The following is a 26,424-nucleotide window of genomic DNA, read 5'->3' as shown; positions in this document are numbered from 1 at the left end:
TTTAACGCAATAATTGACTACGGTGATCAGCTTTTGCACATAACTGTGCTCCAAAACAAAATTTTCACTAAAATAATAATGTCTCTATGTGCTACTGTTACTAAAATGACCTTGGAGAACAAGCAGAACACACACCAATGCTGCAATGCCTGACTGGGTCTGCACAGTACCTGAAAGCACATTTTTCAGATGTGTGAAATACCTTTTAGATATTGGTCTGGATCCTGTGAATTCCACATGTCCACAGCTGCACTTTTTTCTCCTTCTTTTTTCCAGATCCAATGGAATCTATTCTCATTTTGCTGTAAAATTCAGTATTTTATGGTTGCTAAGCACCTGAATTTTGGCACTTTGTCCTCTTGCCCTTATACCTGCATACGCCTTTTCTTTCCTTCAGTTTTCTTTACAATTAGGAATTCATTTGATTACAGTAAATATTCCACACACAGTCTATGGCTACAGATATCGAGGGGTCAAGGAACAAAAAATGAATTCCACCTTGTAGTCAAAGATTGAGAAGACTATGATTAGAAGAGAAGGAGAAATAAAGACGTGTGAGCTACAATGCCAGTATCACAGGTTATTCCCCTCAACCCACAAGCAAAGAAATTTCTGAATTGGCCCATGTGGATAACACTGTGGAAGCCAAGATAGTGGGGAAAGGATGTCCAGAAAGCAAACCCAAAAACTCCTCAGAAATAACTGCTATTGAGAATGATCAATTACCATATTGAGCAATGAGTCAGAATTATGTAAATGTATATTAAGAAAAAAAATACCTCAGTGATACAACAGATTAATACTGTCATGGAATTTACTTCCACAGAGCACATAAGGCTTTATAATAAAGAATATACTATGGAGACAAAGATAAGGTTGCATATTCATACTTAAATGAGGTCAACCCTGATCTTTTCAGGTATTTACTGTGCAACCATGGCATTATATGAACACAGACTGTTCATTTCAAATGTAAATTTCCCCAGGTTTTCATAGATGGTATCAGGAGGCTAAAAGCATTCAAGAAACAGCTCTGCAATCTCCAGCATTTCAGAGCTCTCCTATCTTCCCCAAAATCACAGAGAACATATGTGAACTCTGTAGTATGGAACTGTTTATCTGACTGGGTTCTACAGCATTTAATCAGAGTCACCAGAACCCAGGTAGTCCCGAGAAAAGTCACTGAGTAAGGGAAGTAATGCTCTTACATTTATTTTCATAGCTTTGCTTTTAATTCAAATTTTAAAGTAGTAATAATAATAAATCACACAGTTCTACTACACCTATTTACATAATTTTCTTTGTTAACATACTAAGAACATGCTAAATTTGCCCCCAGCTTTAACTACTATTATTTAACCTAAGTCCTTGGGTTGCATCCCAGAATAGTTACCCCAATGCATTATGTCCTGATAACACACAATCTTATAACACTACTACAGAATACTTCCCAAAAGAACTGAGCTACTCAAAGGCACTCACGTGGTTTAGGCATTTACAGAGCTGAGAATCTCCCCACATGGATTATCATGGAAGCACCACAACCTTTCGACTGGAAGGCAGAGGCCAACCAGCAAAGGTAACAGTGCGTAACAACACAGAAATAACTGTAGCCATAAGTTTCACCCACCAAAACTTCAGCAAACAAACATACAAAAACTGTTGCAAACGTTGTGATATAGAAGGTCTCTGCATGGTAATAACCGCATTACCACACAGGACTTCTATGCAGTCGATGAAGCTACGAATTGACAACTAACCCTGTAAATTATTCTGCAGTACTACTAATCTGAGCAGTTGCTCCTCCCACACCAATAAAAAAGGAAAATAATATGAACACAGTTCAGTGTTGCACAGAAACGTGCTCTACTGCATCATTCAGCAGAACTCCCCTGTGCTGTAACAATATGCAATCCCTCTTTAGAGCATAGCTGGCTTGCTACCATTTATCTAGAGTTACAATAAATACATACACATTCATTTTCAACATGAAAACTAAAAGCAGAGAATTCAGTGTCACTAGCATGTTGCTGAAAAGCTAATTCAGGTCTGCTCAGACTTGAACTCATTGCTCCAAGGAGACTGTATTTTAGATCTGATACCCAGCTCACTAATCTAGTACCTCAGGCAAAGCCTAAGCTCGCTATTCTGGGTACCATCTTGCTGTTTTATTATCCTTCCTTAAGATAAGCTTCTTTCTTTCAACTGTTCCAATATTTCTCTGCTTAGGTATCCCAAGTTTATCTATTCCCTAAGGAGTAAAGATTGTTCTTTCTCTCATCTATGCTATATTTTCTGCTTTTCGATACTGCAGAGGGCAAACAAGCTTATGAGTAGTTTTATCTTCCTCATATATTCCTAATTTATATTCATTTTCATATATTTAAGATATGACATAGAAGCACGAAGAGACACAATCCCTGCATTAAAGAGCTTACAGTCTCACACTTCTCTGTGTGACAGGTAAACAAACACCACTATACTCACTTTATAAATATGAATAAAAAGACAGCAAATGATTTAACTAAGGCCAGTGAATAAATATGTATCAGATTGATAACCAGAAACAAGATTTTGTTACGGCATCTCTGGCCTATATTTAACTCCCTGTATGAACCATGTATCTCGTAACAATACTGACTGATACTGCAGTTATTTCAAGTAGTCCCACAGAAGCTGAGAGACACCACTTTGACACTCTGAACAGGCATTTTAAAACAAACCACAAACAATCCACTCTCATAATCTGTTGCATACTTAGTTTTCACTTTTTCAATTCACAGAACACAACTCCGGACTGCTGTATGTTTTAAACAGTGCTTCCTCGGCTACTGATTAAAACTCTAAGAGATGGTAATTACCAGTATCCCTATGGATGGCTGAAATAAGGCTCAGAAAGAAAAAAAGTTGGCTATCCTAACTGGAATCTTGTGGTAATAAACAAACAAGAAGTTCTACTATATTTGGATTTCATTCCCATTTGATATGCACTTTTCAAAGGAATGTTCTGAACTTCTATGTACTTCTAGTGCCTCTCACCTGTAAACCAGAATAAACTGTACCTATAAACCACTACTGAGGAAAGGGGGGATGGGGAAGAGTATGAAAGCCTACTGAGACTTCATTGCAAATAAAAAAGGCAATTAAAGCCTATTAGCTGTAGAACAAAGTCTGAAACCCCTTTTCTTAGCCCAGGCTTATTCCACTCCAGCAGGAAAGAAGCAATACCCTTCCATCCTTGTGCATTCTCAGTGCTGCTGTAACATGCTTACCATTTATTCAAACCTAAGATGTTACCACAGCTATCAATAATTCAAAAACATAAATTAATTTTTATATTGTTTCAGCTGATGATTGGAAATTGGTATTAACATACAAACTGTGCACCAGTTATTAGAAGATTCAGTAGGCCATGAAGTCACCAGGAGTTACCACAGTGTTCCCAGAAACTTGCTCTTTGTAGATTATTAGTTCTGACATCCATCTAGGTGAGCTTCCAAGTAAGGCAATCAGAATTCTGCTTTACAACTGGAGAACAACACTGCTCCCCTCTCCCAATAAACCAGAACAATTCACCTTTTAGGTATTCATTTAGGTAATCATTTGTACTAAAATGCTTGTAAGAAAATAATCAGAAAGTATGTCAGCATTCACCTCACTGATTTTTCATTGCATTTTTCAGTGGTAGAGTTTACCCTCTGCAGGAAAAGCACAGGAAGTTTGATAGAGGTCAAACATCTGCATAGTGACTAGTAACACAACACAACTCTAAGGAAGATAAATTTAAGGTAACTACTTCTCCCTTCACCTGCTGCTTGCAGGTTCTGTTTTTACATGGGCTCTACTACCCTCTGAGCAGATGCACAACAACTCTGACTAGACAATAACCAGCCAAATAAATTAACTCCTATAGAGAGACATTCTGAGATTTTAATAACCACCAGATTTAATTCCTCTAAATAAAACTTCAGGGCACAAACAGTACCTACTTTTGACTGTAAATGTCAACTGTATTATTACAGTACAACTAAACCAGAATTTCCCTCCAACAATGGAAAATACTCGCTTAAGACTGAAAAGCAAGGCCTCGGATGCCTCACTGCAACAGGCCTCACAATTCTTACCTTGAGAGGGAAAAACAATTCCCGGCAGAAATCACTATAATGTCACCCGTGGATTCATTCTCTGTCCTGCCAATGACTACAGGGTTTGTGATAAAATTAAGCACAGCAGATTTTTTTAGGTGAAGTCTGTAGTATCACAATAAATGTTTACAGCTTTCTAAGATGAAAGTCCTCATTATGATGTTATTCAAGAATGGACAGAACCTGCAAGGTTATCTGGTCCATTTTTCTGCCAGTCCTGGCTCGCTCCCTATCACACAGTACCTATCACCCTGACCAGCCTAAGTTTGGATAGCCCATGGTGTGGGTTTCCCTCCCAGCTAAGCTTGTAACACTCATTCAACTTCTGATCAGCATGTGTTGGGGTTTCTGTGCTGCTGTCTGCTCTGAAATTCCTCCTTCAGTTTCATCTCAGCTCACACATTAACACAGCTCCTTATCTTATTAAATATTATCTTCCTTTTAAGTATGTAGGCCTTTTAAAATGCTTCTAAGATACCATGTCCCTATTTCACCCAAAATATTCACTAAGCCACATAAGATATATTTATTTCTCAATTACTTTAAAATCAATTAGTCCTTTCTACCTTCTATCTATTTTCCTGTTCTTCTCTAAGTTTCTGTCAAGTTGCCACACCTGTTGCAAAGGTCCTTGGATGCAAAACAGTACTTAGAATACAGTCACGCAGTCTCATACCAAAAAAATCAATCTCTCTCATTTCCAGTGCCTCTGTGGATGTAGCCTAAGCTTATTCCACCCTGTTTTACAAAGTCTATACACCATACTGTAAACTGAGGCCTGTTCTCCCTGTCAGAAGCATGCACAAATCCTTTTTATATGAAGGGGAGCTGGATGCACACAACTGACAGGATTATCAGGCCCATGGTATCACTCCTATCTCTGTTTCAGCAACACTGCTTTCCAGGTTATTCCCTCACAGTGAATACCTGGTTTGGGTTACTGTCCCTCAGATGTTTTAGCACGCTCTTTCCAAAATAATCTCATCTATATTTTCCAACATGTCTCATTTCTTTAGATAATTTTTCTTTTCTGCTCTGACTTGTGTTTAACCCTTCTCACTTTATCACCTGCTAATGTCACTAGTGCACTAGTCACTTTCTCATTAGGTTCATCAACACAGACACTGAATATGCCTAAAATGGCCAATCTTGTATTACTGCATGCATATGCAAGCAACTCTTTTATCACCTCAAACTGCTGTGACTCACCAAATATATTCTTCATACTTTGTTTCATTTTTGTTTATGGTCCTTCAACCAATTTTTCACTCAGATATCTATAGGTATAGATAAATAATTTGTTAATGAGGGACTCAGAGATGTATTTATATTTCAATTAAATATGCATAATTATACTACAGCTACAACTATCCCTTCATCCTCTGAGGCCTTCAACCTGCAATCAGATCTGGCAAGCAAGCCAGTCCTGTACTTACCCATCATCACTGATCTATGTGCAGATGCTGCCGCAGTATCAGAGCAAGAATGACAAAAAATACTTCTTCAAAGTAATTTTGCTTGGAAAATTCCAGGCTTTTACTGTTGTCTTCCTATTATTTCTGCCATTACTTTATTAAAACCAGGAATTAAAATCCTGTAAGTTTATCTAGTTCTTCAGCTCATGTTTTTTCTCCCCAATATTCTCTATATCTTCCCCCCTCCCTCTTATTTTTTTAATATTTTTTGTGTTTTTTTTTTTTTGTTTTTTTTTTTTTTTGTTTTAAGTAGGAGACCAGTACTATCATTAACTATTTTCCTAACTTTCAGGTGCCCCTCTGTTGTCAATAACCATTTCACATGGTCCTGGATTTTAACTGCTCTCACTTTTCCATTCTACCACACACGCATTTTCAGGAAGTCCATCGTAATGGCTTGTCTTTGTAAGTTTATGCCCCTTTCCATTTAGAAATGGACCTGTTTTTTCCCTACTCGATTATCCCCTAACTTCCCAACATCTACAACAGCAAACTCTTATTCGCCTTCTCACCAGCATTAACTAATTACTGCTGCCTTCACCATAAGCTTTGCAGAACTGAGACTCAAACTTACCTTACCTGACACTGTCCTTTCACATAATATCTCTTAATGCAGACGAATACTTTTTAAAAGCAAAAACTCATTTGGAATTGCGTACTTCATTTGCACAAGGCCTCTCGCTCTCAAAGGCCTTATGCAGCCCCACAACAGAACTAAATGTATCACTTACTCTCACATGAAAATCAGCAGAACCTTGTACTAACATAGAAGGTCACTTCGGTCCAATTCTTCGTAGGACTGTAATCTAATCAACTTCTAACATAAAGAACAGCCTACATTTCATGTTAACTTTTTCTTCACCTCCTGTAGGTTTACCAACTAACAACAATGTAAACGCTCACACTACCAATACTTACATTTATTGCTCCATATTAAAATGTTTTCATTTACACTGTAAAATAATCTTTAGGTGCATTTAGAAAATGCTTTCCTAATTCACCTCGACTAAGAGGAAACATCTAATGTGCACTACATCCAAAGGCATTACACTCTGTGACGCTCACACAGACTTACAGAACTACATTAACAAGTACAGCCTATCAATGGTCATTGGCAGCGTGGCTTTTGATTGCTCACTAAGAACCACAGTGCATGAATTATTTCACCTGTCTGACAGCTCAAAGCAATGCAGGCACAAAGTTGGAATGGTTCAAACATTTCTCTGATACAAATAACTTTTTCTAGTGAGAGAAAAGAGAGGGTGGTTACAAGGGAAAAGAAGGGGTTGATGGGATGGTCTGTCATGTTTTCAATATCATTTATCAGAGCTGTGTCTGAAGTTTGAACAGTTCACATCATGAATGAAGTCTAACATACGTCCCCGATGACAACCAGCACAATTCCACAACAGTCAAAAAGAAAAAGTAGTTGTAAGAAAAAAGACACACCCCACAACAGCTTATAGGAAGGTTATCTGATGTTTGTTCTGCAAAACACTCAGTATGATGAAGCCAACAGGACGACTAATGCCACACAAAATAATTCAACTTCCTAAATTATTTACACAGCAATTTAGAGTCAAAATGACTGCATTATTAGAGATAACAGTAAAGCGAGCAAGGGGTCCGTGCAGCTTGAGATTTTATCTCAGCCAACACGGCGTGCCAGATGTTTCATAGAAAGAAGCAACTTTCATCACAAACCATCACAGACCCAAAGCTGCAAATGTATTCCTGTAGGTGCACACCCCCAAATCCCTCTGAATCCAGCAGGATCCCACCTGCCACACAGGTCACTGCATTGCTTCATAGGACACAACATCCAACTGGATAACAATTTATACTGAAGTTAACAGGCCTCAGTTTGTTGGAATTTGTTTGCAAAGTCACTACAAAAGCGAGATCAAGACTACATTCATATTTCAGAGTCAAGAAGAGCATTTTTAGTTTTTATTTTATAAACCCAAGGGTAATTCCTCAGCTGTTCATAAAAATACAGCCCTATAAGAAACCTCAGGTTATGGTCTTTGACACAGATACACAAAACTCTTTCTACAAATTCTGCATTAGAGCAATTGTATTTCCCCATGATCAAATCAACCCCAAAACCTTCAACGTTAAAGCAAAACAAGCATTAACCTAGCAGAAATATATACACATGTGTATGTATAGATACAGCCTGCATACTGCACATATAGGGCAGTGAACTCAGCTGGAAAACACATCAAACTCAGATTATGCCAGAGCAACAGTGAGTACAGCAGTAATTCTAAAAGCAAAACAAAAACAAACCACCCCCCAAACAAGCAACTTGGCAGCTTCTTTCAGGATGGCCAATGCAAATGACAGAGATGATGATGAACCAGACCTTCTGAAAGACTCCTCTTATCAACTTATTCAAAACTCCCAATTAAAAAAGCAAACAAGCACCACAACCATTTATATTAGCTGTAAATAATCAATTCTATGCATTTTCGGCTACTGTATATAAAATAATGCCAATAACAAAATGTTAACAATAAAAATAGTATTTCTGGATGATGGGTTCTAAATTAGAAAGCAGTATCATGTTAAAAATTAATGGTCACTGGGATGCTAAATTAACATTAATTATGTTAACTCTCACAGCATTTATACGCTTCCAAAATATATATGAAAACACAAATGACAAACAACCATGACATTACAGTGCAAAAAGTTAAGCTTTCAAGCTTCTGTAATATGAAATTAAAGGCAGTAGGTTAAAAAAAATAATAACAAAAAAAAGAAAAAAAAAATATCATTTTGCAAATTATATGCAAAATCTTGCCAGGTAATAGATTATTACATGGTCCAACAGAAGAACTCAAAAAGCAGTAACTATTTGCAATGATTCAGTGACTCTTTAGCAACATAATATTATGTATTAGAGAAAGAAAATAAACAGGCCATCCTAAATTGAGCTTCCCACTTCATTCCTAGGCCCAGTAGCAATCCTAAACTTTGCTAAAGCTATTAATCATAGGCATTTATTTCCTTAGTCTGAATCTTAAAGCAATCATACGTCATCACCAAAAAAAAGAACAATTCAGTAACTACAGATATCCGACTAAGGTTTTCCAGGCATCATTGTAACTCAATAACTGCTCCACTGTGCTCTGAACTCTACAGCTTCAAGCTGGAAGTCAATCTAGGACAACCAATAGAAAGTGCACCTGTACAATTACTGCATTTCCTAATTCAGAAGGCCAAACTGCAGCCAGATAAAGCTCATGTGTACTCACATCACCAAAACACAAGTCCAAAAGCACATACATCTTTCATACACACTGTTCATCTATCTTATCTTTAACAGCAATTAAATATACCATCTATACAGTCCAGAAACATAAAACTACATTCCTTAACCAGCCTGCAGAAAACTCCATTCTAAATTAAACACAATCGTCTCTGCAAAGCATCTGGAGACACGATACATGCAATCATTTCAAAACCTTTCACATAAAAAATAACCACCAAGTTAATCAAAATTAATTCTTTAAAGAAAAATAATAATCATCCAGTGGCTGAGCAGCACCGCACACAGTCATTGCAAATATCCAACATTAACTCCATGCTACATTAAAAAATAATCTGCCTCATCAAAAATCATCTGGATGATTTCAAGGAAGGTAACCTTATTTTTTAAAACTGCAGCAATCTATTATTTTTCCAGCGAGAGAAAAAAAAAATATATATAATATTTATCTTTTGTACTCCAAAATAAAACCTAATAAACGCTGCTAGTAATTGATAACAATATAATTTAGCCCAAGCAGTCTGTCTTCCTGCTGATGCATTTTCATTCACTGCCTGGCCCCAGTGAGCTGTAAACAACTTCACATACAGGAACACATTTCAGCGCTTCAAAAATTAAACTAAGTTTCTGTAAGTACAATAACAGAATCCCTCACTGCCTGGCCTTTAGTAGCACCGTTCTGAAACGATCAGCAGAAACGTCTCCCACATATCTCTTGTACATACTGAGGATCCCATCAAAGTTTAAGGCTTGCAGACGTAAAATATAAATAAAATAGCCGTAAAACATAATTACCTTTAAGTGACCATTGCACCAGACAAACAAGGAATTGGAAGTATTTTTAGGTCTACGTTACAGCATTTTTAAAAAGCAAGGGGTATTTTTATTATTGCACGCAATGAAAACCAAATACAATCCCACACTCAAAATACCACAGCAACAGCTTGGTAGCACTCACCGCAAGTAATACTGTTTTAAAGCGAAGGCAGCATTAGAACAACTTCTGGGAAAGTTGAACTCCTCCACGATCTCTCCCCACTGGTTCTTCTCGGAGACCTGTCAGAACAACACAGGCCCGATGCACACCGTGCCCCCAGCACAGCTCCACAGAACCCACCCAAACAGGGGGCTGCCACGGAGCAAACGGATAAATATACCGAAATAAATAAACAGGAACGTGTGTGGGGTCGGGGCCGCATTTCCTGCTGACAGCCTTTCCTACTATTTCCCCCTGGGAATCCCCCCTGCTTCCCCCCGGTATTCCCCCCCCACCACCACCCTCACCCCCCGCCGATGTGTATTTTTCAAGTCTCGGGGACGAGCAGGAGGATTCGAGTCGTTTTGGGGTTTGTTTGTTGTTGTTTTTCCTGCCTGGACAATAACCAATCGGGAGTCCCTCTGTCGCCCCCTTTGAAATCCTGCCGCGGTCCGTTAAAACCCGCACGAGTTGCCCACAATGCGGGGCGGTGCGGGAGGGGCGCCCCCTGGGCCGCGGGGTCCTTCCCGGAGGGTCCCCCCGGGCCGGAGCCACAGCCACGGAGAGGCCTTTCTTTTGAGGCCTACATCTCTGTCCCCAGCCTCGAAGCCTAAAGATGGCTATTTGATTACACACCGTCTTGGGTGCCCCTTTTGTTATTTTTCTTCGGGAAGGGCTCGGAGGGCAGCGCCCGGCCCCCCCCGGCCGCGAGGCTCGGTTCCTAGCCCATGCTCCGTGCCGATTATCGATGTTAAACATGCCCGCTAATTTTGAGTTGCACTAAAACTGCGCTCAGACTCTCTCCGTCTCCCTCAGAGAGAAGCAGGCAGAGCCGCAATCACAAGCGAAACAAACTGCCCCTCACGGCCCCACACGCCCCGCTCCCCCCTCGCCTTCCCCCGGGGCAGGAGGGGGTGGGAGGTGGGCAGGGAACGGGGCCGGGGCGAGGCCGGGGGACGCCGTACCCCGATCCCCCCGCATCGCTCCGCCGACAAGGCCGAGCCAGCAACCTGCCTGCCTGCTTCCTCCTTCCACCCCCCACCTTCCCTAACCCTCTGGAAATAGGCCGGTTCCCGGCACCCCGGCTCCCCCCGCCGCCCCCGGGGGTCAGAGGAGACTTTTGGGAAGAGGTTAGCGAGAGGGAAACCCAAATTAAAACTTCCACTCACCTTCCCAAATCCGCCTAAAGTGGTGACTCTGGTGTAGAGAGCGTGAAGATCCAGCTCCTTCCCACCCACCACAGGGATCTTCTTAAAAGGAGACCTGCCAAAGGAGATCCACACAAAACACCGCCACTTGTCAGCTCTGCCCCCTCTTCTCCCCTCGCCGGGGCCGCCGTGTCCTTCAGGGAAGGGGCTGGAAGTTGGATCTGCTCGGTTAAAGCCTCCCCCCCTCCCGTGCCATCTCCCCATTTTCCTCACCCTCTGCTGTGGTGAAACTGCCGCAGCTCGTCCAGGAAAGCGAGTCCCTTTCTCCGCTGGTCTGCGTGGTTTTTACCCGTCGAATTTGCCATTTTTGTATTAAAAAAAAAAAAAAAAAAAAAAAAAAAAAAGGGCCTCGTAAAAAAAAAAAATTAAATCCAATTCGAAAAAAAAAAAAAAAAAAAACGGCCGACGACAACAACAACAATCCTCGGCTCCTCCTCGCCTTTAAGAGACCCAGGTGCCCGTGCTCGGCCGGGGATCGGCCATGGAGAGGGGCTTGCTTGAAAAAAAGTTTAAAAGGAATAAGGGAGCCCCGAGTGCGGTAACCGCGAGTCCTGCCTCCACACAGCGCGCGGGCACACACACGGGAGCGAGAGGGGCACGCTCCGCGATTCCTCCTCCCGCTGCCGCTCTCAGCACCGCGAACCCAACCGATCCAGCCTGCACATGAGACTCAACATGGTGCTGCTGGATCACACAATGAATTGGGTTACTGTTGTGGCGGGGTGGGGGGAGCCGGAGTGAGGTACTGACAGTGTGTGTGTGTTACAGACGCGGCTCCGCGCGGTCGCCCTCTCCCTCGCTCGCTCCCTCCTCTCGCTCACACACACACTGCACGGCTACGGCGGCGGCGGCGGCGGTGGCGGCGGCAACGGGATTCACTTCTCTTCTCTCTCAGACAAAAAGATCTGAGGCCGCCGTGCTTCTGCCTGGACGAGAGCGCAACACAGCGGAGCCCGGAGGCCGCTCCCGGTACTGCACGAGGCAGCTCCGAAGGCAAAAGCCAGCGCAGCCCCAGCAAGCAGTTCCTGGCGGGGAACAATAGGCTCCTCTCGCCGCTAAGGGCTCATCTGCAATGTGCCGCAAACTTCACACAAAGCCGGGCGGAAAGAGGAGAGGGAGAGGGACGAGAGGGGAGGGAAAAAAAAAAACACAACCCCCCCCCCAAAAAAAAAAACGGCTACTACCGGTTGTTCCAGGGCGAGGGCCGGGAAACGCGCCCGCCGCGCCGGGCTCGCTCGAGCGGCCGCTCCCCGCTCCAGGGGGAGGGCGGGAGAGGTGGGCTCGGAGCGCCGGGCCGGGTAACGGGGCCGAGCCGAGCCACCCGAGTTCGGGGCGGGGGGTTGGGGGGGGGGGGAGAGGCGACAGCGACGGAAGGGGGCACTGCCGGATTTTGACTTTCGGAAAAGTTTGGAGTCCCCCGGCCAGAGGTGTTCCCAAGGACAGGAAATCTCCCCGGATGAAGTGGGGGTGGGGAGCGGCGGGGGCGGCCGGTGCCCCGCTCCGGGCCGGGGGGCCCGCACTGCCCCGAGGGAGCCGGTGGTGCCCCGGAAGGCTGCGGCAGGGCCGGGACTCCGGCAGGCCCCACGAACGCGTATTTTTCTTCTCCTGAAGATAGCGTGCCCTGTAACCGGACAGCTTTAGGGCTGCCCCGCTCCATCCAAGATATGCCGATGTGTCTGTACGTTGTGGAAAAGAACGCAGAAGCACAACATTGCTGAAGAAGGAAGGACGCGGCCCTCACCGCAGCCAGGCGTTAGCCAGAAGCGGCAGCCCACCTTCCTCTCCACATATGGTGGTGCAGTATTTGTAAATATTTCCCTCATCACGTGTATCCAGCTCCTGGGAGCGCAGGAAGGTACCTGCGGCCAGGCCGGGCAGCTGGGCACACACGGGCCTGCGGGGCCTTGAGCCCCAACCATCCCCATGGTGAAGCTGCAGGGCTCCAGGTGGGCCCTGCGCCTCCCTGCCCCTAACGGAGCTGCAGGTGGGGCTGCGGGGGAGCGCTCCGTCACGGGCAGCGCTGAAAGCCAGGGCCAGGCGGGGCCTTGTGTTGTCCTTAAGCACAACTCGTTGTTAAAGTCAGTAAGGAGCTGTGGGGCACATTATGGCCCCAAGGGAGCACTTAGAGGGAAACTAAGTCCCTTCTATTCCATGGGCTAACTTATTTCGGGAAATAAAACATATATATGTGTGTATATATATATATATTTATATTTAGGAATATATATATATTTATATTTAGGAAGATTTTTTCCTCTCGAGTGCTGTTTCATCTAGAATGCAGACATGGAGACATGCAGCCAGGTGCTTGCTGAAGGTCTGCCCTCAGGTCACACTCGTGCTAGCAAAGAAATAACAGTTTCGAATTAATAAATATTGAACATGGGCCTCTCAGTGTGGACGGAGTGGTGGTGCGTGCATTGCAGTGTAAGAAATGCAATGTCTTTGCTGTAGCGTTAGGAGACACGCTTAGATTAGACCCGCAGCAGCTCCTGTGCTGCACCCCCGTCTGTGGCACTGCCGGGTTTCTGCTATTTCAGCAGCGAGGCTCCCAAAGCCAGAGAGGCTGAAAACAAACAAGCGGCTGAGGCTCCATGTCGCTCCTTGCAGCGCACCCTGCCTTCAGGAGCCAGCTGCCGGCCGTGCCTTCTCGCAGCCACGGGGTCCCCCTCGGCGAGGGGCGGCGGTAGAGGTGAGCGGCACCGGGCGGTGGGTGGCGGCGGGCGGCCGGGCGCGTTGCGTAGCAGGGCTCGGTGTGCTGCCATGCGGAGCGGCAGTCGCGCACGGTCCCTTACGTAACCGTCAGCTGGGGATTCCCTGGAGGGGGTCACTCTATTCAACCATTAAACAGACCCCGGCGGCCGCCGCCGCGCCGCGCCCGGACCCGCCGCTGCCGTCGGTACCGGGGCTGCGGCCGCAGCCAGCCGCGGCGGCTCCTCACAAAATGGCGGCGCCCATGGAAGCGGCAGCCCCATTTTGTGCCCGGCAGAGCCTGTCAACAAAACGCCGACTTGGCCAAGGCTGAGGAACAGAAGGCGGCGGCTCGCTCGCGTTACGGAGAGCGGAGGGAGGAGAGCGAAGGATTTCACCGCCCTCCCGCCGCCGAGAGGAGATTTTCTATACAGCGCGCGTTGGGGGAGGGAGGAGAGGGAGGTGAAGGGGGACGCGAGCAGCGAGCGCGTCAGAGCCGGCCTCGTCCCAGCGCGGAGCGGCGGCGCGGGGGAGGGGAAGGGAAGCGAGGCGAGGAGAGGAAAGAAGAGGCGGCGACGGCGGCCATGGCTGTGGAGCCGCTACCGAGGGCTCCGGGAGTGCGGGGCTGCGGGGCTGAGGCGCTGCTCCCCGGGCGGAGGGAGCGCTGCCGTCGGATCGTGGCGAGCCTGCAATGAGTGCCAGGGCGATCCAGCGCCACACCGAGCTAACTAGGTCACTGCCGGCACTTAATTACTGTTTGTTTCATTTTAGTTGCGTGCCTTATGAATAAACCGGCTATTAGGCTGATGCTTCAAGTAACACTATCCAGCAGCCAGGTACAGAATGTCTGTATGGGGCTCTTGTGATGCCGGCTCGGTAATAATTGCTGTTTTACATTAACGCGGCTGGGTTTCTGTGGCTCGGTTCTTCGGCATGTCGCTGAAATGGATGGAGATCCATGTGATGAGGATGCGTTGCATCGCCTGGCTTGCTATTTTTATGCTGTCAGGAGCTCCCCTCTCTTTGGGCTTATGAATTAAGGGGTTTTTCCTGACTTACGTGCCTTAATATGCATGCATTTAAAGATAACTAAATAAAGGAGCTGATGTATTGCATTGTTAACGTAATGATTGTTAATGTATCAAAAATACATTTCTAGTTAAGAATTAGGAAATATGGCTTGTTGTGTATTAAAGATCAGATGGTTAAAAGGGAAAAGTGTTGGAGCATGCGTTTTGTTTTTATATATATATTCCTTTATTTGTCTGTATAGTAGCTGTCAAAGCAATTTGAATTAATTTAAATTGTAAAATAAAATCTGTGCTATTATTAACTGTTTATAGAAGTTAATATGTGCCATGAGTTTCTGTGTGTTAGTGGTGTGTGTGGGAGCAGCGTTCTTGCAGGCAGTGCAGGTCCAGTAATTGAACTGTCACTGTTTGATAGTGGTGGTTGGGGTTGTTGTTGTTTTCTGAGTGTCACTGTGTTGAACAAATTCTCTATCCTGATAGCTGTGTCCTGTGTTGCAGTTTCAAGCCTTTCCCCCCAAATCTTTAATACTAAATTCTGTGCTTATCACCTGTCTGACCAACTGTTCCTGTCCAGAGCTCAGGCCGCAATTGCTCTTGTCAGCGTGCCACTGACTGCATTGGCTTTCTGGTGGGTGAATTACTCTTGCTCATTTCCATTTTCACTTTTGCTTGTGCTTGTCATGAACTGTGGCAACATTATGGATTGATTAGAGTAACTAGTATCACTAGCTGAGCGCTATTTACATTAAGTGGTTAACAGTAAATCTTTAGAAACTGAACTTGGGGTAGTTAATTTGTGTGTATATGCCAGTGTGTGTATATATGTGTGTTTTTAGAAAATGCAGCCTATTAAGTCGGGCTAGAGGAGAGACTAAAATCACTCTGAAGACTGCAGGCAGCAGTGGGGCATTAATGTAGGTGCAGCCTAGAAATAAACACAAGAATTACGTTGGATAAAGGAGAAGGGGTTAGAAGTATATTTTAGTATATTTTAGTGACATTCATCTCAAGTGTTTTAATAAGATGTATTGAAGTATTGGAGATAACCATGTATATTAGGCCAAAGGCTTCACTGTTTGCGCAGCTCGCTGTGACAAATGCACCTTTTAACAAGAGGTGTTTGCTCAGCAAGGGATAAGTCCTACACCTTCTTACTAAGTAATGTTTTATAACTTCATTTCACATGAATACGCTGGCTGGTTCTTCAAGATGCTGCTTTGTAGTAAGTGGCTACTATTCAATAGTAGTTTATTAAATCATAAATAAAAGAATTCAATACATGAAATTAAATGCTAGACACTAGAGCAAAGGGGAAGCAAATGTGCAATATTATGGTCTGCTTCTGCATGCTCATACAAAATTTCCATTACGATTAGAGGAGTTAACTGCCCTTCCTTGCAGGCTTGTTTTGGGCTACCTTACATAAATAAATAAATAATGCTTTTGTGTTGAAAAGAATAAACCTTGTAAGTCATTTACTTCATAGATACTTCCCTTCTGAATGTGTTGTATGCCTTCCTAATCTTATTTTTCAGTTATTACTTCTCAGGAAGTAGAATGGCTGAAAAAATGGGCTCCATTAACACAGTGTTAAATCATCAAGTAAATCACTTAAAATGCTTTTTAAAATATTATCAATAACTCTTGTAATTTTCCAGTATTTGCTGTTCTTCGCAGAAACCCAGCTATTGGGATTGATACATTTTAGGATCATCTAGGCCCCAGTTTAAAAACACTTCATAGTTGAAAGTTCCTTGGTTGAGCAGTGTAGTATGAAACACGAAGCAGGAAAACCCTGAAAGCAGCTGAAGGAGAAGGAAAAAATAAATACGTGAACATGCTCCCGCTTGATTTCAAAACTGCAGTGCTTCTGAAATCATAATTCTTTTGTAGGTCCTGACTTTTGTGTTCTGAACGCTTGGGATTGGCCATGCTTCAACAGTAAGGTTAGGTTAATGAATTCATAGCCTTTTCTTACATTTATCAGGCCAAATTACGTGCTGCATTTTGTATGCCATCATACGTATAATACAAACCAAGGCCTCAGTAGTGGAAATACTTTTTGGAGGTTCTTACAAGAAGTGCAGATGTCATACACCGATTTGCCATCAGGACAATGATGTTTTTTAAGAATAAGAATGGGTTTGCACTTAGTAAATGACCCATTTGCAGCATTAGCTTGTGATTGCCTGTATGACTGCATGATCTAGTGGATGGCGTGCTGTCCCTGCCACTAGCTGTACTTGTTCCCTGAAATAACACGAGTGTGATTCATGTTTCTGGTGGCATGTGTGAAAGTTCGATTGAGATGCAAAACGGAAAGAAGTTCTTTTGAATGTTTAAAAGGAGCTGTGCTCAGAAATGCAGAAATGATCGTTATATTTGGCTCAGACTTTAAAGGTTTTTGCGGAACAAGAATGGTAGCACAACACTGGTGTGGGAGGTCTCATTAATGTTGAAAACCAGGCCTAATAACTTCATCTTAGAAGTTCATGTGATAAAATGCTACTCATGTGAGCGTTCTCGGTATTACAGATCTGCCAGCAGCAGTCACTCATCACATACCACTGTCTCATCCTTGTATTTTCACCAATTCAAAAGGCAGTCAACAGTAGCTAAAAATACGTAGAAATTTTTGTGAGTGCTAAGCAGGTGCTGTAGTTAACTTTTATAGAGACATAAATGAAAAGGGATTTAGTGTAAATGTGTGGACTGACGTTACATGTGACAGTTTATGCATTTTATTATAATACACACTGCAAAACTTCTGAAAACTCTGGTAGTAAGTGAAAGAAAGACCAATTAAACATTGCTTTTGAAATTGCCCACACCAATCAGATACTTAACAGCAGTGGAAAAATATGAGTACCCACAGATGTGCTTCTGAGGGAGAAAACTTGATGTTTATCTGTAATTGTCACTGTCTCTTGGTGCCTTGCTTACTAGGGATTACTGGCCTTACAGACTACAGATGGGTGAGCAGCATTGCATTGAGTGCTGCTGGGTTGCCCAGATAAAAAGGAATATTCCTCTGTTCAGCTTAACTGAAAGAAAAATACAGTTTTTGATGGTATTTACATATAAAGGCCTGTCAAATATAGTCAGGTATCAGTTCCTGTTGCTTGCAGTAAGTGATAGCATTCAAAGTTCTTTGGAGAATCTACAGTGCTCATCTTCTCTGCGTACTACAGAAAGGTTTATGAGGCTGGGCTGCTGCTCTTCTGGGTTTCAAACTTGAGCATAAGATCTGTCTCAGACAGAATCTTGTTGCACAGGATAACTGAAGATGCTCACATGGCATTTAGGGGCTTGGTTTAGTGGGCATGGTAGCAGTGGGTTGATGGTTGGACTAGGTGGTCTTAGAGGTCTTTTCCAACTTCAGTGATTCTGTTAATTCTAAGTCAGGTGATTGTATGATTCTGTACCACCAGCTCTTGACTTTTTGTGGTTTCCAAAGGTGCCAGGATCCCTATATTTAAGAGTAACTAATGTGCAGATCTGGGAGAGTCTGCCTCTGAGCTGAGAAGTACTTGTTATGTTCTTGAGAGAAGAGTGAACACAGTTTCCTAAATTTTCTAGCTCCTTACCAAGAGGCAAAAACATAATCTGTGGGTATAAGGTGAAGTAGCAGTGTTAAAATGTCTTACATTATCTTGTCCTTATCTAGACTGTGTGCTGTGTTGGGGAACATCGCTCTAGGGAGAGGTCTCACCATTCTCTTGAGACTTCCTTGCCTGTCAGAGAACAGTACAGAAGCTTGAAGAATTTTTTCAGTCCTGCTGAAGAAGGAAGAAGGAGATGGAAAAAATAATGTGTGTGCAAGCAAGAGAGTGAAAAAATGAACCAACAAAAAGAACAACTGATAGAGTAAACCCTACTCTGGCAGCCTCTCAGTAGTGATAAGTAACTCAGTGGCATCCGCTTCACATACATCTCCTTAGGAGCAGTTGATGCAGACTTTGTTTCCGTCTTTGGCTGATTTAGAAATAAATAGTTCAGCACGTGCTCACACAATTGAGAATCTCAAGGTTTTATCGTTTTAAGTATTTTATTTCAGTTTCTAGAACGCAAACAAGTGTCATAAGTCATGTGCTGCACCAGGGACTGCTTGTGTTGTGTTCTCCAGTGTCAACAGCGGTGTTCAGTAAGGTTTTGATATGGTTTAGTTTCTCAGAATGAAACTTCTTCCTTTGTCATTTCATCCATCATCGAGTTACCCTTATATTAATTTACAAAGTGATGTTGGATTTATTTTTCAGTGCTACAAGTCCAGGTAGATTTATGAGACAACGGAAATGAAGTCTGACTGTAAGTGTACCCTTAGAATAGTGTTTGATCTACCTACATTTTACTAAGTCTGGGCTCATTCCTCACTGTGTGCAAGAGAAATTAAACAATGTGGGTGATAGTTTTTCTTCAAGAGGTCTCCAAGCTGCTACAGACCCCCCATTGCATTCCCTTGGATTTAGTTCTGCTTAGCACTTAGGAAAATGGAGCCATATCCTTAATCCAGGTGTTTGTGTCATGTTTGCAGTGCTATACAAAAATCATAGCAGATATTTGATGGTGCGAGTTTCCTTGCTTTAAATACCATCTCTGTCCTCTTGCCAAAATGTTCTAACTAAGCCTTCAAAGATGGTGCTTAGGATGAATTTTATGATTTTGGGTAACTGCCTGGAGGCAAGTTCATCTCAGGATCCATTTCTTTATTTCTAGAAGAAAATAGAGAGACACATGATTTACTCTTTTATTTTTCATATGCCAAAGAGTTCCTGACTATAAATAGATGTCTGATAGTTTCTATCTGCATCAGAACATTAAGGTGCTGTGTGATTACGCACAAAATTAACATGTAAATGTAACGAGCACTGAATTTTTCACCCTTTAGGTAGGAATTTTTCTTGTGTGATATTGTATGTGTCTTTAATTATATGATCACACTTTTTTTATACAGGATCCTTCCGTTTGAGCTGCATTCTGCTTGCTGAATTTAAAGGAATGGAGGGGAGTATTACATCTATATCTACATTGTGTTTAAATGTTTATCTGAATAGTGGATTTTTGCTTTTTCCAATGATTACACTAGAAAAATACCTAAATGCTTCACGTATACGAATGAGTTAACAAAATTGAGAGGTAGTAACATTATCATCAGTGTTGCCAAAGTTAAGGCACAAGGATTCACTGCAAGAATGGCTGCTGATTTGGGGTGTACTTCACTTAATAAAGGCAGAGTTTTATTGGTTACAATTTACAGGTTATTTAAGAGTGAAGACAGCTCAGCAGTAGAAGAGCTCACCATGGCTTCATTGTTTAATTCAGCTGGAGGCTACTTTGGCAGCTTGTCCATCCATTCTGTGCTCCTGTCTGCATTATTAGGACTTTCCGTGCCCCCTGCGGCCTGCTTCCTGCACTCTGCCATGTGCCACGGCCATCTCCTGGCCTGGGTGCCAGAAGAGGGAGCACCGAGCGCAGTGCAGCCCCGGCACTAATTGCAGTCCCCGCTGATGCCTCACGTGGGAGTAACCCAAACTGCAACACTGCTGATGCTGATGCCGTGCAGTTGTCAGAAAAGCTCCCTTCTGCTGGCCTCTGGGTGGGTTGAGGTTTTTTTTTGGTCCTTTTTTTTTTTTTTTTTTTTCCACGTGCAGCTTGAGATTCAAAAGTTAATTGGTTTATCATGATATGCAGTTGGAAAATCTCCCTAAAGACTGATCAGACTGATTCATCTTTGGGGGGGAAGGAGGGGGAAACAACTGTATATCTTCCATTGTTCCTTAAAAGATGTCTTGGAACCTGAAGTCCTCTTGAAGTAGAATCCTGCAAATGTATCTTAGTAGCCATTTGGCACCGTTTGCAACTACAGACTTTACATATGATATATGGTATGATTGCAACCTGTCTGTCCATGGGCTTGAATACAGGAAGTCAGCTGTCTTGTAATATCCTCAGGTCGTTTCAGGATAATGCTAATGACTGAGAATAACAATGTGAAGTACAGAGCCAGTGTATGAAAGGAGGGTAGCAAGTCCTGTACTTGTAAACACGTTCCTCACAATGGGAGTTTTGGTGGTGACTTCGTCAAATGGCCTTATGGCAGTTCTGTAGCATTGGGCATATTAACTGGCCACTTGATAGCATCAGAGCTGTATTGCTTTGTTAGGCTGAGCTGTGCTTGCCATCCTGTGCTACCTGTAACTGTGGTTACAGCGTGTCAGTCCAGACTGTCTGGAACAGTTTGATCACCTCACTGAATGTCTTGGGAAAATTCTCTAAGGACTACCCTGGTGTGCGATTCTCCGTTTAAGGGCCTCTGGTGGTATCATTGGTAATAAAAGCTTTGCCTAGCAAGTATTATCTGATCTCTCTCTTTTTATTTGTTTGTTTTATTGCTTAATTTTATTTAGGGGGAAAAAAAAAATCATTGTTTGGTTAATGGCCACAGACTATAATGATAAGAGCATTTTGTCCATATTGTGGTACTACCGATTCCAGTTTGGTGTGACAATGATAGAAGAGCTTTGTAAAGCAGTTTGCTTTATTATAAGCAGTCCTTATCCTGTCTCCATCCCATCCTAACAAGATGTCTCGGACATGACTTATTGCAGTATAATTAGAACGTAGAAGGGTACCCTATGTCTGTATGCCTCTCAATTGAGAAAAGGAGAGGAAAAAAGTGGTTGAAGGAGAAGGAAGAGTTTCTGGTTTCTTCATAAGTCTTCATAAATACAGTCACTTGAGGGTTTTGTGGCTTACAGTTAGGAACATTAATGATTATTTTTTTTTCCATATAATATTCCCCAAGATATTCATGTATAATCCTGGATGTTTGTTATAGTGAAGGGTCACCAAAAGGCTCCTTTTTGGTGCTGTGTAGTCCCAGGGAAGATGAAGAAATGAAGACTTAGATTTGTTTGAATTTTGTTTGTTTTTACTCATTTCAGTGGCAAGTTGCGGTTCCTGGGTATAGAAGCCAGCAAAGCTGACCTCTGCATCCCTGCAAGTGGCTCATTGCCAGCTGGGAACAAAGTGGCAGTTCTCAAACAAATCACTGAAGCAGCTTCTGTATTCTTCAATATCGTTGTCACAGAAAGTGAGGGGATGTGATGTTTTCAAATGTCTGAAGGGTAAGTGGACAGGATTTTAAATGGCCTTTTAGGTAGTCCAACAGGTTGCCTTGGTAGATGACATATTCCATCACAAATTATATGCCCAAAGAGTTGCCTTGAAGACCAAAGCTCCAGGTTAGAATGTCTCCGTTTCTGTTGTTTTGGAAAAGGGTTGTCCTGGCTAATGAAAGTTGCCCCTCTGTGCAGTGTCAAAGGGCCAAAGTCCCTTGTCAAAGTGTCAAAGTCCTTTGTCAGCAGAGTACTGCCCACTGGTTATTGTTAGGGCCTCCTAAAAGAAAAGCAAAGCCACCAACTGCAAAACTAATTTTGAGTTAATTAGTAAAGGGTGCTCATCTTAAATGTGAGCTATCAATAAATGTCATAAACTCAAATCCCATTGCTTTATAAATGCAGATGAAGCTATTTGAACTTGAGCTCTTGGAAGTAGCCGGTAAGCAGGTGCACATGCGTGGGTGTGGCAGCAGAAGAGTAGTGCACGCTGGCTATCTGGGGTGGCACATTTAGAGTGTAAACTATCAAATGCAGCCCTGTGCCAGCCTCACGGAGTGAGCTGTTTCTGTTTGCTGCTGCTGCCCTCCACCTATCAGTAAGAGAACAGGAGCTTTTGCAGTTGCAGCTCCTGTAGCTTTCTCCAAGACCTGGACTCAAATTTCTTAAATGAATTTGTGTCTACAAGTAAATCTGTTGGAACTGGTGTGGTGGTGCTTAGAAAATGTTGGATCATCTCTCATAACTGGACGCTTGGTATAGTGTGTGATGCTTTTATGGATGATAAAAGTATCAGGGCGTAAGTACTGATAAATAGTTCTCTTTATCACACTTTGTTCATGTCAAAGTTAATTGGACAAAGCTGCTGCCAATTCACTTCTCTAAGATAGTAATGAAACTTGCAAAGAAACTCACCAGTTGAGATCATATTCTGCAGCATTGTTATCAGTTTTTGCTAAGGGTTTGCTATCTTGAAATACTTCACATGTATTCTGAGCTCTAAAAAAGGAGTTCTTGGCTTTTTGTGTGTGTGAAAATGGAAGAAAGAAGTAGATTGTTATTACAAAAAAAAAAAAGTGCAGTCTTTTGTTTGAATACGTTACACACAGTTCAGGTATACATACACTTATAGTTTGTTATCCCAGAATTTAGCCGTCCAAAGCACTTTCCTCCTGTTCAGTGATGCATCACTTACACAAGAAATAAGAGGGTGTGGAGATGGGAGAATTTCAAGCATCTGATACTTGTCTTCTTCCTTTGCACATCAGTCACTTCATAAAGTACACTGCAATTTCTGTATAATTTAGCAGTGGTTTGCTCATTCTCATATGGAATTTGAAAATATCCTTTGCACTGCTTATTTAACTTACAGACACAAACAGTGAAGTTTTGTTGTTTGAATTTCTGCCTGCCTGATAGTGAAAGGAGAAGTACGAGCTATGCAAACAGATTTTATTGAAGTACAAAGTCAGAGCCAGAAATTTACACAATGTACAGAAATGACATGTCATTACCACAGACAGGCTACTATGGGAAGTTGCTGGTGAACTGCGTGCCAAACTGTGTATTTGGACTATTCATACCCCAGTCCATAAAACTAATTGGGGGCAAAATATTCTATGCACCTCAGAGTCCTATAAACCTTAAAAAGGTAGAAAAAGGTAGAAAAATGTGCTCTAGTTTTAGGAACCACTGCAGTTTTAGGCAAATCACTGATGAGGGTAAATAATTTGCTTAATGGCATCACTTAATACTAAACTAATTGCCAAGTTAGCTGCTTGTGGATTGGTAGCAGTCTGACAACATGGTTTCTGAACAGCAATGATAACGTTTTATAGTTACTTTCTAAATACTCAAACTCATTTCTTCATATGTGAAGTTGCACTGCTGCTAAGTGTTTGGTAATAGTGAATTATACAACAGTTTGTTGAATTACAGCTTAAATTGGTGCTGCCTCTGAAAAGGAGGAAATAATTCACCCTCATCCTCTTTTTTCTTCCTGGCACTGGCATTTGTGCAGCCATACTGTAACCTAGAAGAAGATTAATTCAGGTGAAAATGTGCAGGACGTAAAAGTTACCTTTTAAAGGTGTACCTAAGAAGGTTTTGTTCAAGAGAAGGTGGAAGTAATCAGCCTGGGGAAGGCAAGCTACTTTCTTTCACTGTCGTATCTTCAGAGGCTCTAGTATCTTCATCATTCAGGTAGGAGTATCAGGACAAAGCACTGTTCCTCTTCACAGCAATTAAAAAGTGCAGGGAGCCTGAAATCAAGGCTGTTAGGTACTGATACTACTTCCCTATTGCAGCTTAAGAGGACAATGAAGAGAGTTGGTGGGCTTTTGGATAAATATTTCCTCTAGCTTGTAGCTGTGTTGCTACAAATGTTCTGAAGGGAGTGCACCTGGCTGAATAGTCAACTGTGCTTTTATTTCTTTTTTAGAGCAGGCAGGGTACAACTGTCATTTTGTGGTATTTTCACGGAAGCAGTAATAGAAGACTAACTTTCATTATACACGCAGCACGTCCTTGATGGAATGGAAGCAGATACTACCTGAATTACTAAGGGAAAAAGCATTTTTGCTTATCAACACCTTCTATTTTCTTTATGTTGTCTGCTTTGGAGGCTTTATGTTCAGAATGTTGTAGTGCCTCCCAGGACCTAAAATCTGGAGTCTGTTGTCCTTGACATTGGCAGGAAGTGGAGCCTGGATATCCATAAAAAGCTATGTTTGCTGCTTATTTTAAGAACTGGGAGTTAGAAGCAAGTATCTCCATTCAAGAAGAATTGTAAGATAGAACCTTTTGGACAGCAGCACATCTGTTATTAAGTTTTCTATACATATATGTTTATATGTTTTATATATTTAATTTTGCTTAATTTTTAAGTTATATATGTGTGTGTGTATATATATATGTGGTATATATGTCAATATATATATATATGAAATTCCATGCCTATGCAAATATGGGATATTGCTGGAATGGCTGTGCTTCCCGCACATCTTCACACAGATGTGAAAGATAGCACATGCCATAGGCTTGAGTTTGTTAAGGTTCTTGTTTTAGGTCAACATTAAAGTTTAGTGCTGAAGCACTGTGTTGTCTCCCATTGTGTATAAACTGCTGCCCCCCTGTAGTCTCATTGGTTTTAATTTCAGTCAAGTCTGAATTGTTTTATCATTCTTTCCAGCTTCTGCTTCCTCTTCCTCCTTTCTGCAACACTTTGGTACTGGAGCTGCAGCACATCAGTTCATGAACTCTCCATAAATACAGAAGGAAGAATTAAATGATTCCCAAATTAGAATTTTATGGTATATACAGTACAGTTATGTTAATGAAAAGAAAGTATTTACTTTAACTATTTGTTTTCAACTAGTTCCCTATCAGTCATACCAATCCTGGGCTGTGTTTTAGAAAAGGAAGGGGAGAGGCAGCTCTTTTTAACACCTCACGGTGCAAGTCTCACTGTTCTGATGATGGAAGAGGGAGGCTTGGGCTGGAGCCTACGATGATGCAGCAACATCAGCCTCATCACCTCTGGTCTTTTACGTCAGCAGCAAGGACTTAGGCTTCAGTGGAACAACGCAACTGCTTGTAACTTGTTACAGTTCCAGCAGCGGTATAGCCTTGAATTGCTTGGAAGCCTTGGGAAGCTCAAAAATGATGAGTCAAGTGCCTCAGTGTATGTAGTGAGATGTCATACAGATTAGGCCTTGAGAAGACAGGTTCTCAAAGTTGTCTAAATTCATGTTCTTCTTCTAGAATCCTTTTGTCATGATAAAAAACTATTATTATGTATATGAGCTAGAGCAGAGGATATGGAAAGTTGGGGATTGTGAAGACAGACTGACTTAATTGTGTGTTTTTAAAAACAGTTAATTCACATTTTAGCTACAAGTTCCATACTCTTCCAGCCCAACTGTTGCACTTGTCACACGTTGGAGAAACACTGTGTAAATAACTTAGTGTTATAAAAGGATTTCTCTTCCACGTAACTTCAATTTTCTCCTGAAACAGCTCCCAGTTCAACACTCCATGTAAAATCCAAGGTGCCAGATGCTTCAGAATTGTTGTGGCTGAATTGGGAGGGCAGCATCATGGGGTTTTTTTCTCTTAAATGTCATTGATGCCTCACACACAAGATTTTTATTTCATTAAAATGCTGTAAATCCCTTTAGTTTGCTTTCCTTTTTTTTCCAAATATGTTCTTAAAGTTCAGTCTCTATATGCTAGGAAAGAAAAACAAATCAGAAACAGCTAATTATGAAATGTAGAGACACTGCTGTATTAAACATGAGTGTTTAACCAATACCAAACTCTATTTTCACACATATTTTCCTGTGTTAGTGAACCTACCTATAATATAAATGTGTATTGACTTTATATCTATGAAACCTCTATTAACATTATGAGATTATTCGTGTGTGAATTTCTGCACACAGATAAATTGAAGAAAAGTGCCGTGAAAATACAGACAGACTTTCCTGGAGACAGTTTGTTATC

The 26,424-nt window shown here is 42.3% G+C and overlaps 2 protein-coding genes and 1 long non-coding RNA gene across 5 annotated transcripts in view; 2 read left to right on the top strand and 1 right to left on the bottom strand.

The window, feature by feature from the left end:
- Positions 1–11,425, bottom strand: part of ARID2 (AT-rich interaction domain 2) — a 101,743-nt gene extending 90,318 nt beyond the window's left edge. For 2 of the 3 annotated variants that reach the window (XM_015854939.3, XM_015854954.3), the window contains exons 1-3: positions 11,295–11,425; positions 11,043–11,136; positions 9,856–9,953 (exon numbers count right to left, since the gene is read on the bottom strand). In XM_015854939.3, the coding sequence (XP_015710425.2) occupies positions 9,856–9,953; positions 11,043–11,136; positions 11,295–11,386 (284 nt within the window). In that variant the 5' untranslated portion in view covers positions 11,387–11,425. Of the gene's footprint in view, positions 1–9,855; positions 9,954–10,509; positions 10,715–11,042; positions 11,137–11,294 lie in introns of those variants that run through there. The other variant, XM_015854945.3, reaches the window with a different exon arrangement.
- A 1,579-nt stretch (positions 11,426–13,004) lies between these two features.
- On the top strand, positions 13,005–15,110 carry LOC146762336 (uncharacterized). The gene is made up of 3 exons (XM_085552302.1): positions 13,005–13,163; positions 13,560–13,773; positions 13,933–15,110. Exons 1-3 carry the CDS (start codon positions 13,005–13,007, stop codon positions 14,502–14,504), a joined length of 945 nt encoding a protein of 314 aa, XP_085408428.1. The 3' UTR covers positions 14,505–15,110.
- Positions 15,111–19,824: 4,714 nt separating this feature from the next.
- On the top strand, positions 19,825–26,098 carry LOC146762335 (uncharacterized). The gene is made up of 3 exons (XR_014942228.1): positions 19,825–20,399; positions 21,748–21,930; positions 25,112–26,098. It is a non-coding gene; the product is annotated as an uncharacterized LOC146762335 (long non-coding RNA).
- The last annotated feature ends 326 nt before the right edge of the window (positions 26,099–26,424 follow it).

This window comes from Coturnix japonica, chromosome 1 (assembly GCF_054131305.1).
Source record: "Coturnix japonica strain WE chromosome 1, WE-NBRP24, whole genome shotgun sequence".
NCBI lineage: Eukaryota > Metazoa > Chordata > Aves > Galliformes > Phasianidae > Coturnix > Coturnix japonica.
The sequence above is the reverse complement of the archived record's forward strand: the minus strand, read 5'-3'. Positions and strand labels throughout refer to the sequence as shown.